Consider the following 16,089-nt stretch of genomic DNA (forward strand, 5'->3'; position numbering starts at 1 on the left):
TCCCATTTGAAAAAGCTTAAAACTGGTTGCACTATTGTTAGCAGCAAAAACTGAAACCAAATGATTCCTATTTGATATCAGTCTTTTAAGACTGTGGAGGAATTCTATCCCACTCTTCTTTACAGAATAGCTTTAATTCAGACAAACTGGCAGGTCCATCATTAACTCACAACAATGGCACAGCTTAACTGAATTGAGCGGGTTTGTTTGAGTCGTGTTTTCGTCATGTTTAAAATACACTTATTTTGATCATTTAATTCCAGGTTCTGAATCAACATAAGTTTGACTTTTATTGCTTACTCACATACATTGGTAAGCAATGAAACACCAAGTCTATCCTCATGCAGCATGGCTGTACCATCTACATCAAGAATTTAAATAACATATATAACATACATAAATAAGGGTATAGAAGAGGTAAAACCTGGTTTTGACCTCACGGATGATTAGTAGAATAACTGGCCAACAAATGATGTAAAGCCTACAGAAAATCAAGATAGGCTTTACGCTTCCCTATTAACATGACTGCATAGACAAAATAAGTGTATTTAAAACCACAACTCGTCCAATAACACATACATACCGTTATTGGCAATAAGCAAAAAAAAAAACTTAATTGGATACTGGTTTAAACAACCATGCAGAGTATGCTCTTTTGAACCAACAGTGTTTTGTCTTTTCATTGTTACAATTGTGCTGCACCTGTTCCACACATACATTGCAGTTGTAACGTCAAATTATGTTAACGTTTATTTGAATTGTAAACAAACCATTTGTGATCACCACAGACTTAATGTGACTTATTGTAGCAGACAATTGTACAGTCTTTCAAGCACTGTTGCCTCACTGCAAGAAGGTCCTGGGTTCAAATCCGCCTGGGCCTTTCTGTGTGGAGTTCTCCCTGCATGTGCACTGCATGTTCTCCCCGTGTCCATGTGGGTTTCCTCCTGGTACTCCAGTTTCCTTCTACAGTCCAAAGACAGGCAGGTAGGTTAATTTCCCATAGGTATGAGTGAATGGTGTATGTGCCCTGCGATAGATTGACGGCCTATCTGTGGTATATTCCTGCCTCTTGCCCAATGCACGCTGAGATAGGCTCCAGCACACCCCGTGACTCTGCCCAGGATAAGCGGGTATAGATAATGGATGGATGGATGTTTCAAAACTTGGAATATCTTCTTAACCACAAGTGGTAATGACATGTCTGTGACCATCAATAAAGTATTCAAGCCAAAAAAGCTTATTTTTTCTTTGGACAAATATCATGATTTTATGAGAAAAATACTGGTCAATGCTGATGTAAAATAATAAAAAATAAAATAATAAAAAAGATAAAAAGACAATGAAAAACAATTGCAAAGTATGCATTTTTCTTGCTTGTGGTATTTCTATCAAAGCCAAATTGGACAGCATGTGATCCACAAAACTGTTGATTGGCTTTTGAATCATTACGATCATTGCATAGGAAAGCCCCTAAATGGGCAATCCGCTGTACGATGAACTGAGATTTACAACATAAACTGCTGACTGGACTGACCCGAAAATTCCAATGAGCTGCGCCAAAATTGCATTGCACTATGCAGTACTCACTGACAAACACCCAGCAGCAATTCCCCTCCCACTTCGGCACATGGCGAGTCACAAAATTACCAAACAGCTCTGCGGTGTCAAAATATATGATGAAAATACCACTTTGCCCATGCGACAGCTCACAACATGCCATGCACCGGCTAAATAGAACATAATTAGATGCATTAAAGAAAATGGGTGCAATCAATGTAATGTTTAATAGCAAGTTTCTAATATAATTTGCAATGACCATTCATTATCTTTCACCATGCAGGATTCCAACGAAGTCAGGAAAGATGATAAAATAACAGAGGAACTGCAGAATGGCCATATGCTGAGAAAGCACTGTGCATCCCTCGGGACCTTCCTCTCACTGAACAAAGGGCTCAGGCTCCTTAGTCATTATGGGTGAAGTGGCTGTTTTGGAATACTTTCACATGACTATGCCTCAGTGTTGGTTTGTTCATTAAATAAAAGCACATCTAAAAATCCAGGAGAGATAGAGCAACAGACCCCACTCCTGGTCCCTGCCTCCAGGCCACAGATTTGGATCCTGTGGCCTCAGTTTCTGTGGCAACAGATGGTACAGGAAGATATTCACATTTCCCTGCAGCTGTCAGACAGACAGAGCTGCGTGATTTGGGGAGAGGAAGGACAACGGTTCCCATGTTATAATGTGCTGTATATGTGATTCAGTACAATTCAATGTATCCACAGTCAGTGGTGTATTAGTAATTAAAAAAAAGAGATTGACAAACTATAAGAAAGTGAGGGTCAACAGCAGAGATGTAAATCAATCAAGTATTCAGCTTAAAATGTTAATTTTTTCAGTATCATCAACATATCTTCTGAAAAGTCCAAAACCGATAATGTTTCTGGCCAATTGTCAATGAATTAATCCTACAAACAATTTTTATCCATCTTTCTCCATCCAACAGAAATATACCGGAAGTCATAGAACATAAAAAAATTTAAGAGACCAAACTGTTACTTTGGTCAGCACTATTCACCATTACATAGAACTTGCCCTTTGTGCTTTTTACTGAAACAACTATATAAGTGACAATGATAGCTTTTTTGATATGTGAAAAGTAGTTTGGCATGGCACCAAAATACAGAAAATCAAAATGAATAATTTGCTTCCTTTTGACTTTGCAAAAAATACACTGCTCATATTTATCTGATAGTAGGTTGCATTTTCAGAAAATGAAAATGTATGTTTCTGTGCTGCATTTAATGACTTCAGCACACAACTGACATGAGTGGCTTTCCTGGTTGAACACTACATGGTGTATGAAAATGTCGAAAAGTGCTAAGAGCTGAACAGAAACCTTATCAGTTTTTGTTATTTCCATAGGATATGATGAGGATACTCAAACAAAGAGCAAATTGCCAGTGTAATGGTTTACTTGTTTGTGAAAATTATCATTTTTACAATATATTTGACCCCAGTACATTTAGTTCAGGGGTTCACTAACTCTTTGAACCCTGATTTTGACGGGGTTTTTTTTCAACACCTTCAGTTTTTTATAGAATAAACCTGTTCATCCTATAATAACTCCTCATGCAACCCCTCATTTTGTACACAAGACTTGTCCCTATCAGGCAAGCTGGATATAAAATGTAGGACTGGATATGATATGGATTAGTGGGTGGACCCATCTGAGTCGGATGCCAACTTCTTCAACTATAGATGTCGAGTCATTTTGTGTGTTCTGACACTGGCTCTAAATTTTTTGAATAACTCACAAATTACAGAAAAATTCTTGTGTCCCTTAATGATTTTCTTGGTAAGCCATATCTAGATCATGTCTGCAGCAATATGGTCTGAGGACATATTTGGCTTCTTCCGGGCCTTCTTGACGGCTGGCTTTGGGGGAGAAGCTTTTTTATTGAACATAAACTTAATGAAGCACTACAGAGCCCCTAAAGGGACATTGGTGAGAGAAAAAAAAAAGAAAAAACCTTTTGGGAGAACTCACAAGACTTGCACGTTCCCTCATAAAACTTTTCATGAGATCTTGCAAAACTTTTGCCTACTTTCAAGAAAATAATATCAATAAATAGCTGCACATATGTACTTCTGGGTCATTGTCATGGTGCTGTATTTTCCTGGGGAACTATAAACATGGAGGAACAGATTGTGTTTTGCTTTGAACTTGATTTTAAACATGAAAATCTAAAAAACGATTGTGAATACGTATAGCCTGCACTCAGTCATTCCTCTCTCACACACAGTAGCAAATAAATGCTGTGTATGTACAGTAATAGCTAGCTGACTGTATGTCATGCTTGCTAGCGATCTGTCTTTGTAAGGTGCCTGCTAAATAAGTGTAATGTAATCTCTTGTTTGCCAACCTGATAGATCGCTAGCTAGCTTGCAAGAGAGCTAGATAGATCTCTTTTATTCATTATTCAGTTAGCAATTGCCACTTATAATGCTAACTAGATATTTGCACCTTTGTTTAAAAACATAAATGTGTCTCAGCGCTCCTGTCAGTGTACTAGTAGACAACCACAAAGACCAAGTTTTAGAGAGCAACTGCTTGTTTTCAATCACGGAGACCTGCAGGCAATTAATCAATTAAGTGCTGAGTGAATAAATAAATAAATAAATAAATAACCAGGCCATCTGGACTGCATCAAGCATGTGGAATAGTGGAGAATACGAGACATCTCCTGGCCTCATTTCTGTTAGAAATATCATTCATTACCAAAGTGGACAATATTATTGTATTAGAATATTAGAGGGTGCTTCAGGGAATCATCTTAATACACATTTTTGATCACTACATTGCATGTTAATATTTAATGTTTTTTTTAGTTTTTTTTTTTTTAACTAAAACAAAAATGTTGTTGTATATAGTCTAGTTAGGCAAGGCTAAAGGCCATGTTCTTTTCAGGGGTATGCAACACATTGTTATGTAAAAGCATTTTTGTTTGTCTATGGGTAAAAATTAGTGGCAGCATAAATAGAATTTGAATTCATTAGTTGAGTTTATATTGCAATAATCTGAATTAGTAATACATAAACTAGATCATTGTATTAAACGTATTGTGTTCATTGTATTTATAAAACAGAATTTCAGTTGCATAACTTTAATTTGCACTTAATCATTTGAAATTGAATGTAATGGTTTGAAATTGAATTGGGCCCCTTTTTTAAGTTAAAATTTAAATTCAGTACATTTTCAGATTCAGTTTTTTCAATCCAATTTATATTTGTTGGAATGCCTGTGAATTCTTGCCTGTGCGTTGGGAGATATGCTAGAGCCAAAGCACACTTAATAAGTTTGTGTCAAAGGACAGCATATGCGTTTTGCTGAAAAATGGTCAACTGCCACAATAATTTTTCGCACAATTTAATTCACAGCTTGAGTCGATTATGTCATTTTAAAATTTGCTTTCAGCATGGAAAAACCAAAAGATATGTGATGAAATATTTGAAAATATGACCCTGGAAAGGCTTAAAATGAGCCACTGGCTGATTTAACAAATGTTTTGTTCTGCACATTCAGCCAAGTTCTTTCCCAGTGGGTTATGCAAGCACAACATAGTGCATGCCTTTATATTTTCCCCTTTTACTGCCAATTTGGCATGCCCAATCCTATACACCAGCAGCGCTCATTGCTACATCCTCCATGCTCAGTTCTGGCCAGCCCAGACAAGCACGTCCTCTCCTCTGAAGCACATGATGCCGTGCCACTGTTTCACACCACAGCCTGTGCTGCCATCATCCCAGCCGACATTTGAGCTGCAAGATGCAGTCTGTGCTGGCACAGTCCGGATTCAATACTAGAACATTGTGCCCATCCTGGAACTGTGCCTTAGCAGGATGATGCCTTTTAATTACCCACTCACCCACAAAAAACACAAAAGATATGAGAAAAGAGAAGCACTCAAACATGGATATAATTCTTCATTCAGATTTCTGCATATCACCTGTATAACAGCATTCAATTCACTGATTACAAATTATCTTTATTAAAACTATATTGTTGTATGCAATTAAAACAACTGTGGAAGCAAAAGCATTTTTTTCTTTGTAGACACAGTACCTTGTAACCCTTTATATGTTTCCAATACAACTATATGTAATAAAATCATTTACACAGGAATGATTACATATTCTGGAAAGCTTCACATATAAATATGCAGGTACATGAACAGAATTGAAACAATGGAAGAAAAAAAGTTTTGTATTTCTGATGTGGTGTATATTTATTTCAACATTTTGGTCAGCCATCATTTCTATCCAAAGTTGCTGTATGGAAACTGATCAACATTTTACACGGCGATCACATAAGTTGTAATATGTTAGCTCTGTATCATTTGTCTTTATTAATAATAATAATAATAATAATAATAATAATAATAATAATAAATAACACAAGTGCAGGTAAATGGTGCCACCACTATCTTACACAGTAGTCAATTATAAAATTTGAAATAAAAAATAAAATAAAACAAATCTGGAGGGCATAATATTATCAATATTCTATATTGTGAAAAAACCACTTGCATCATCCATATTTTGAACCCACTGTGAAAACATTCTGACCAGCAGCATTTACAATAAACCAGCTTGTTATTCTTGTTAACTTGATCTGATCGAACTGCAGTTGACCATTTAAAATGTCCAAGAATTAGGAGAAAAAATCGAATCAGACTTATTTTCAATCAAAAATGCATAAACATGCAAAACATATTTATGCACACATTGTCATAATGTGGATTATCTATTTCCCTATCGCTGAAAAGAAGTCTGATGAAAAGAAAGAAAAAATTGAAATAAGATCAAACTTTTTTGCTTTGGCCTTTTCATGCTTTTTTAGTACTAGGCAACCTCTCTGTTCACTTAACCTCTCAAATGACTGGTGCAATAATATACTGCACAATGTATTGCATTAAGTTTGTTACTGACATTACAGTACGCCTTTATATAAATATTTTATTCAACAAGTTGTACCTCTGTATACAACAAAGAAACACAAACTGTACAGTGCAGACAAACTCTTTGCATATATGTATGTAAAGTTAGCAGTACATACTGACAGTTCTTGATACACATAGCCTACCACATGCAGTTCTTTTAAGCCATCCTCTTCCCATGCAACAGGTGAGACAAAAGAGAAATCATGTAGTTGCTGAACTTAAAACAAAACACAGACCCCTCTTCCAATGCTGTGTCTCATTGCTAAAAAAAAAAATACCAAAATTGTTTGAAGACAACTGTTCATTGGTGCAAACATCATGACCGACAAACTTAATAATAATAATAATAATAATAATAATAATAATAAATTGACAGAAAACAGAGATGTACATTTACACACCAGTCATATACAAAAATAAATTCATCCTTCGTTTAACCAGTCAACTGGTCAGGGCAAGTATAGCCCAGCATGTAGAGTTCACTTTTGAAAATGATTATTTGTGTCATCAGGACAAAACAGATTTAAAACGTCTTTTGCGTATATCATTGTACTGTATAATAGCCGTAACATAGCTTTTTTTTTTTTTTTTTTACAGACAAATATTTAACTATAATGTGCTTCAAGGTCTCCTAAAGGAAATTAGCTTATAATTCAATATGTTTAGGAAAGTATAAACATTCAAATTAATTTCATAACATACTTGCGATTCAGCAGCATAACGTCAGTCAAAATCATGTCATTCTAATGCCTATGTAATAAAACTATCATGAAACTTGTTAAACCATGTCAATTCTATACTAAATCTGTTGATTGATTCAGACAATCATTGATAAATTGTGAAAAACAAAAAAGATTTCAGATGATGATTCAGAACTGAAAATGAACTGAAATCAGAAGGTGGTATGAACTAATTGTTTTATAGTAACATGCCAATCTAATTCAGAACCAAACATCAGCTTATGCTACCATAACAGAAGAATATCACAGAAGAATATTCTTTTCAAACATGTGCATATTTTGGTCCTTTAAACAAATGCATGCACATGAGTAGCTACAGAAATCTATTTGATGCACTTAACAATTTATTGAAGTGATTTCAGTGAAGTGAAGTGAGAAGTCTCAATAGCATTGATTATATCCCTCAGATATGAGCGAAAACTCCACCTGAAGATGACTTTTTTAAAAATGTTGGAATGCAAAAAAAAGGAACGGTCATCACAGTGAAATCAAACAAACAAAGTAAGATGCATTTAATAGCCTTTGTTTGTCACCGTCATCATTATTACTATCATTACTAGGTTTAAAGTCAAGGACATAAACACTTTGGTAATTTAAAGACCAATCTCTGTAAGCAGAGTGGAGAGAAAGAAAAATATATCTCAAGTTCGTTTGTCCCTTAAATATGCTACTTAGTTTCTACCAGATATGGACGAATGATGAGGCACCTTTAACCCAGCCGTGACTGGGTACATATTTTTGCGCGTTGGGTTACAGGTCTGCACAGGCACGTGAAAGGCCAATGTGAGCTGTTTTGGACTCTGCATGCTGAGCTAGGAAAAACAAAAAAAAAAATCATTTTATTACCTCTAGTCGTTAAAAACCTTTTTTAATATAATTATTATTTTATACAGTGAAAACATAAGAATATAAGCTTCCTCTTGCATCACAGCTGCAAGAAAAGAACACGACACTAACCTTGCCCATGCTTTTTGCTGAACAGAATGGGGGAATGCAGCCAGCAGTAATATGGCGTCTACTTAATGATTCGGCCATTTAGGTTTTTTGTTTGTCGACTAGAATAGACGCTTTTGCGTTAAATGGCTGCCACCAGTGCGTCTGGTTCATGCGCACGGCCCACCGTTCAGAGGGGTCAGCTTGTGAGGACTGGGCTTCAGACACAAGGCCTACAAGGCCCAAACATACACCTAGAGCCCACGCTCTAAGATACAAACCACAGACAACAAAAATAGAACTAAGGTTCCTATTTACCGGGAGAGACAACCGTCACTACTGGGGGAACCAGACTGTGATATGTATACACTCCATATACAGAGCTCTGTGCTTGCCAGAGCAAGTTATCTTCACTCTGCGGGCTTCATCGGCACTTCCTTAGCGGAAAGCTCATCAGGAGCACTGTTCCGGCTTAGAGCTCAATTTTTATCAGGAAGTAAGAATTTACTGAGCCTCAGGCTTTGGCTGAGTTTCACCTTATGGGGTGGTATGCATGTAGTTTACCCCAAGTCTTCCTGAATGCTTCCCTGCAATCAGTTCACTTCACCCTTATAGTGTATCAGTATCGGTGTGTGTGTGAGTGTGTGGGGACATGTGGGTTACAAAATCATACATAGCCCCTGCAAAGATTCCTAAAGTATCTGATAGAGAGAGTGAACAGAGATAGAAAGAGAACAAAAGGACAGATAATACTTGTAAAAAATACAGGATGACAATCCATAATTTGTAGTGTATATATGTACAGCATCAGCCCAGAACATCAGTTGGCGTACTGCATTATAGAAAATAGATCTGAATTACACAGACTCCGCTGCACAGGGGGTGGGTAGGGGGAGCTGAAAAGAGGGAATTATGGGTAACCATCAGCAGGCAAGGTATCACGTGTGTCTGTGAAATTACATCATTCTCATGGATTGTCACAGTTACAGAACAAAATATTTAAAAAGGCATTCCATATCTGGTACAGCATTCCATGGTCAGAGTCTAGCTGGTTATCCATTTGTCTCCCCCCTTCTTCCTTCGCGGGTTTCTCACGCACGCTTCTGCAACGTTCCACTGACGACGAGACGGCTTTGAAAAGAAGGTTGAGGAGGGAGAGCTTTTGCCTGAAACCTGATATCCACAGACAGAGAGAGACAGAGAGAGAGTCTGAGTCTGAGCTGAGAGTAAACTCCCTCTATGCTAGTCAGCGCTGGGTCCGCAGGCCTGGCTATGTGGGCTTGGTGGGCTTGCTGACCGGTTTTCCGCCATTCATCACCACAGGCTCGCTTGTGCTTTTGCTGGGAGGTATCCCGGCCTTCGGGGCAGTTTCCCCAATATCATGCAATGACGGCTCTCTGTACATGGCAACTGCGGGAGACAGCAAAAGACAAGGTTACCAGGTGAGCCCAGGAGAACCATTTTTCTTCACTAAAAAACCGAGAACTTCTAACGTTTGCCCTTCAATTCTGGATATGGAATATATGGCAATATGTTCTAAATATGTTGACTTTTTAAAACATATAGTGACAAATATATTTCACAGCAGTGTATTTTTTTAATGATTTGCAACATTGGAAAGAAGAATGAATTATATATCTGTGCATATATTGTGAAGTGCTACAATGTGTTGATAATATCCAGTAGGTTATGTAAAAATATTTAAATATATTCCATTTCTGTAAAGGTATCCCTCACAGAGAAACTGGATTGGTTTTTGGAAGCCAAAACCTAATGGCTTCCATCATTTATATAACAAGCGCCACATGGTAATGACAAGCTGGAAAACATCACCCAATGTGTTTAAACTAAAATTACAAAAAGTTATTGTATGATACTGCTGACTGGAGGGTTAAGGAATTGAAGGACTATACTATGAAAACAATTTAGGGCTATGCTACAGAAAGTACTGTTTGAACTACAATGACTTCTGCCAAGAAGATATGCTTGAGTTATCAGTAGCCATTTCAGAACTTGGCAGGTGATAATCGCTACATAGCACAAAAAGGTAGATAATTAACTGTTCTTCCTTCTGGGTGCCTGGGCTTGTTTGGTGTGACTGTCAGACTCACTGCTCTGACAGTAAAATATGGAGAGAATAAAACTGTAACTGATATTCTCCAATAATAGCTGTTTTTGTGGTACTTCATGATATGGGTCACATTCTATATTATTGTGTTATAAGATATTATATATGAGCATGTAATCATTCACTTATAATGTGTGATATTCATAAGCTCTTTATGTGTTATGATGTGTAAAATTGAGTAATGTACCAAATTAAAAACCAGATGAAAAAAGCATATGCCGTAGGACTGAGCATGCTTCAATAAAACCCTTCATTGGCAGTGTTAAAATAATGAATCCCTATAGTAATAATTTCATGCTCAAGCTGTATTTATGGTTATTTTATTAAGGCCATATAAAGGCAAATGTAATTCTAATTGTGAGAAATATTTCAAAATTCTTCTTGGTTATAGTAAATCAGCAAAAGCAGTCATGTTTAGGTTAGGATAGGAAAGTTAACAGGTGATTAACAGTTCATTTTGTAATATAGGTATAGAATAATTTAATATAATGAACACAAACCAGGCATACCAATGTCTGTGCATGTTCTATAGGCCATCAACATTTCACGGCCAAATAGAAACATGCGTCTTCTCTCTCCTGCACAACAAAACCGATAAATTGTGGTTCCACATATCATTACAAATGACATGTCAAGGAGAAGATAACCATAATTTGCAGCATGGCAGGTTATATTTCATGGCGCGGTCATAAATAAGCTGTTCGCATTCTTACCCGTCTGCCCATGGACAGCGCATGTAAAGGTGACCTGTGAAATCTCGGCAGTCATAACAGATATCTTTGGCTCTCACGCAGAAGTGGACTTCATGTGCTTCCTCAAAATAACATGAGTTGATTGAGCGTGTGCATGAGAGTGTATGCACATGCTTCATTTGCACAAAGATGGCAAAGACGAGTGTGCTCATTAAACCCAAATGTTGAGCGAGTAATTTTATTTGATGGCAGATTTGATCACTATTATTTTTTCATGACAGGCCTAAATTAATAAAACTATTTTTTTCATTAAATGCAGTTAGGTGGTGAGGCTTTCATGTAATATGACTGTGAATCCAGAGGCAATCACACATCAACTTGCTATTCATTTTATTCAGTTGGCCTTTTCTGGAAAAGTTCGAACTTAAAAACTGTTCAATAGGGCCTCTTTGACCCATAGTTCCATAGAACCAATATTCAGATTGAGCCAATGCCCTAACCTTATAGTAAACAAGAATAATTTAAAATGATAAGCCAGGTTTGATGTCACCTTACTGCTAGAAAACAGAGTGGGGCTCCTCCATGCTGTACAGTAGAGTAGAACGTATGAGGTGTAGTGTAACAATGTTGATGGTCATTCCCACAGGGGTCACAGAAGTTTAAAATTATCCACCAATTATCCACCAGGAAGTACTTTACCTTCTAATGGCTTGGGCAGGAAGTGAGCAGCTGGTTTTGTTTTCTTCACTCGATTTCCCTTCATGGGTTGACCCTCCTTATTAAGACCTAGGAACCAAGCTCTACCTGACTCCTGCTGTCTGTACAACATGGACGAGTAGATCACATAGTAGTTTTCAAATACCGACTCTTTAAACTTGCATTCTGCCGTAAAGAGTTCCTGCAAGACAAAAAAAAGATGTGAAAGGTCAAGTTCCATGCCAGTCTAATCACTGCATCCTTGTGCAATCAGAAAATAATTAACCTCAAAATGCATCAAATGTAGTCTAAGCCAAACACACTGAGCACATTAATTGTCTGAAAATAGTTGGTATACCAAGAGACTCTAATCTACACCTTCTCAATGTAATAATTTTTATCAAATAAAGAAGTCATTTAAATCATCCCATTTTGGTTAATGATGCACAACTGCAGGTGGTGGATATGGATTGCGGTGAAACTGTCCAGCTTGACTATGTCCTGTCATTGACCATGATAGGATATGATGGCCTTATTGGATAAAATGCAATGTTTACTCACAGCAATATTGTCCTGACCCTAATCTTGACTCAAATATGTTAGCATAACAGCTTAGGTTACATACAGTGTGAAGTTTGAAGAAAAAAAAAACACTGAAAGATTACTCTCACATGAGCTGCATCCTGTATACAACATGACTTCTCATAGCCTAATTCCCACAAAGAAAAATGAAATAGTTGACACAAAGCTCATGGCAGATGAGGCTACTTGCTAACATATAATAACCCATGACAGTCTAATCCTCTGTTAAGCACATTCTTTTGAATGTCCAAGTTTAGGATGATTTTTCAAGTGGGGAAAGAGACAGTTACACTGCCTAGAAAATGTGGTTACACACAACAGATGCAATTCTATGTCTTAGCCAAAACATGCATTCAAAAATACTAGAGTAAAGATCTCTCTCTCTCATATTTTTTTTTGATTTGGTTCTGTACTCCACAATTTTACTTTGCAATCAAACAATGACCATGTGGTTAAAACGCAGGTTCTCGGCTTTTAAGGAAATTTTAATACATTGCATTTGAGACAAATGGCTTCACAAGTGTTTCTGATTAGTCAGGTGTGTTCAATTGCTGCTTTAGTGCAAGTAAAAGGGGCATCTAGCCTTAGTTCTAGGCTTTTGGTTGCCTTTGGGGTCTGTCATTAGTGGTTATCAGCATGTGCCAATGAAAGTCAAAGAAGCCATTAAGAGTCCAAAAAAAAAACAGTCATAGGCTTACCAAAATCAACTGTTTGGAAAAGTGTTAAGAAGAAAGAGAACACTGGTGAGCTCAGTAAGTGCAAAGGGCCTGGTAGGCTAAGAAAGAACTCAATAGTAGCAGTAGTCCCACCGAATAGTAGGTGTAAATATGATTTTACTCAAAGGGTTGTTGGAGAAGAGTGCAGAGAGAATTGGGAGAGCATTTGGACCATCAACCCAGCCTTCAGCCAGAAACTGGACAGAGTATAATGACCTCATCAAAAACTTGAGAGTATAATATAAGCATTGTTTCAGAACATAATTATATCTTTATCGATTTTTATATTTCTCTTTAGCAATTTAGTTTAGTTTCTTTATTCCAATAAGTGGTCTTTACTCAAAATAAAGGTCTTGGTAGTAGCTCCTAAATTATTATAAATGTTAATGTTCATTTGTTGGTTGGTGCCATGATACTGGAGGCCATAAACCTCTGAGGTCCAAAGGACAGAAGGGTGGAGCCACTGCTATACCACTGTATATGCAACATGCAGCTGATATCAACATATTTCCAGACTGATATTCAATTTTTTCTCTCTCTCTCTCTTTCTTTATGTCAATTTCTGATTAATGAAATATTTTAATCTGATGAAGTTCATTAATACATCCAAATGTAAATCTCTGTTGTTTTTTTTTTAACCACATCTTTTCTCATCCCAAGAAATAAATAAATAAATACATAAATAAGTGAGAGGTTCATAAATGAAATTGCTTTGCGTCCCTCTTTTCTGTGGCACAGATACAATTATTTCCTTATGTTCTCCTATGACTGGCATTTATAGCTAGCATTTTATGATGAAAAACAGCACAATTAGATAGTGGTTCAAGGGTAATCATTTGATCATCATTCTAATATCCTGCTGTAGGGCATATTTTGTGCCCATACATTTTATTTTACAAAAAGGAAAACATCCACCCCTACCTCAATAGCCTTACAAGGAGTTTCATTGCCAAAGCAAGATTGTAGTAGGAAAGTATGCTGTTATGGAACACTGTAATGGAGCTGAATTGTATCGATGCTTCTCAATAAAGTTTATAATCTTGCTTAATTTGTGTTCCATTATAATAATTACATATACTAATGTGTTGAAGATAACTGCAGCAGTGTAATACATTTCATGAATGCTGCACTAATACATAAAGATCAATGCCTTTTGGACATAGTGTAAGTTTTGGAGGTCACATTCTCCATTTACATCACCAGAATGAATGGGGGTCAGTTCTTCAAAAAAAGAGCCAAACTGTTCCAGACTGATTAAGACAAAATGGTTCTTCGTGGCAGTCTGAATTTCAGAGCACATGAGCGGAGAGATAAGAAATGTTGCTCCTTGCTCATGCTTCCACTCCTCTCCCCAAGTCCATGTCCTGTTCTTAACTCCAAAATCACTCACCGGTCACAGAGAAAAAGCCTGAAATTTGATCCATTTGTTTAAAGCATCATTATCCCAGGCATGACTAATCACAGAAATATTCTCTATAAGCTATTGAAGAGCAATAAAAAAAAACAATTTGTACAATTCTGACATTAATAAACACAAGTCAAAACTCACTATTAGTCCACACGTGATTTGAAAATTAAATCAGGCAAAAAAAAGTAATTGCATAACAGTAGCTCTTTTGAGGAACATGATTTCATTATAGGCTCGTAAGCACAAATAGCTTTTATTAATGCAATGCTTGTTTGTTAAATTTATGTGATTCAAACAAAAAAGGAAACACAAGCAGCCTGGAATATAGGAATGAGTCGCCATAAATGTGACACTTGATAAATGTATCATGGTCAATAACTTAACATACAATGTGGTTACCATAGCCATTAAATGTTTGTACATGTGCAGTTCAGCCCTTTACCATCTGCCAAAGGAATGGAGCAATGCAATAAAAAGCAAAGTAAAAACATGTTCCGGAAGTAATTTTTGGCTTTATTTTTGTTTACAATAAATCAAATAATACATCATTTTAAAAAGTTATCTATCCTTGAAAAGTTTGGATTGCTCAAAGTGGTTAATGGGAAAGAAACAGCCACCTGGTAACAGGTAATCTAATAAGCACACCAGATTGGTCTGTATTGTGGGCTATTTGTTTGGTAAAAGCTGACCTGTGTTAAGAAACAAACAAAAGCAGCTTTCCTAATTGATTTTGAAGTTACCATAACACACTTTTCATGAATAAAGCCCCATGCTTCACAAACTGAGGATGTGGGTGGTCTCACAATACCATTGGAAATGTGTTGACTTAATTAACATTAGTATGTGCAGAAAAATATCTGCATACACACATCAAAAGGTGTAACAGTAATGTTACCATTATTCCAGACCTCTGTTACAATTATACAGACTATGTAACATTGCACTGTGTGTACTTTGAATTTAATTGTATCGGCCTCAATTAAGTTTTGAAACAGCTAATGACTACTGACATGTCAAAACTGTTTCAAGTGGAATTTCATAATGCCTGGCTAAATCCAAAAACTGTTACGTTTATTGCGACTCTCCTCTATATGGACATTGCATGTTTTTTAACAGAAATGAGCCATTCTACTGAATTTGTTACTTAATGGGTGTAGGCTACTTCTTCATTTTTACCGAAAATGGTCTATTATAGGGAAACACCCATAAACCCATGATGGAAAACAAGTGCATTTGTTACTTTAGTTTTACAGCGTACACAATAACTTACAATATATAGCTTTGCCATAGCTAATCAATAAAACTATTAGGCTACAATTCCAATGTTAACAAGATTTACTAGAGAGTTTTTTACTTTGAGGAATACAAGTTTTGATGAGATTTGAGGCTGCATATATTTAATACATTCAATATATATGTGGAATCATTAGCTACATTCTCTCTCTACATTCCCTTCTTTTGAATATACTTTTATGGTGCACCTATTTCTCAGTCTCTTCACAGAAATACGTAACACACTGCTTAGCCAATGTAGCTAATTATTGCTATGGGGGGTTGGGGAAATGGGGAAGCAGCATAGGCCCACTGGGCCAGGTTTCTATCTGCTCACTCTCAATCCTTGCGAGTGAGCGATATTGGAGCAACATTGAAGCAAGGGAAAAGACCGATGATCCATCCTTTCAAACCTCGT

The 16,089-nt window shown here is 36.6% G+C and overlaps 1 protein-coding gene across 2 annotated transcripts in view; it reads right to left on the minus strand.

Annotated features, from left to right (window-relative positions):
• Positions 1-5,764: 5,764 nt before the first annotated feature.
• Positions 5,765-16,089, minus strand: part of LOC135250530 (fibroblast growth factor 14-like) — a 142,114-nt gene continuing 131,789 nt past the window's right edge. For both annotated transcript variants that reach the window (XM_064326890.1, XM_064326891.1), the window contains exons 4-5: positions 11,697-11,895; positions 5,765-9,587 (exon numbers count right to left, since the gene is read on the minus strand). In XM_064326890.1, coding sequence (XP_064182960.1) covers positions 9,448-9,587; positions 11,697-11,895 — 339 coding nt within the window. In that variant the 3' untranslated portion in view covers positions 5,765-9,447. The remainder of the gene's footprint in view (positions 9,588-11,696; positions 11,896-16,089) is intronic.

Source organism: Anguilla rostrata, chromosome 3, assembly GCF_018555375.3.
Source record: "Anguilla rostrata isolate EN2019 chromosome 3, ASM1855537v3, whole genome shotgun sequence".
NCBI lineage: Eukaryota > Metazoa > Chordata > Actinopteri > Anguilliformes > Anguillidae > Anguilla > Anguilla rostrata.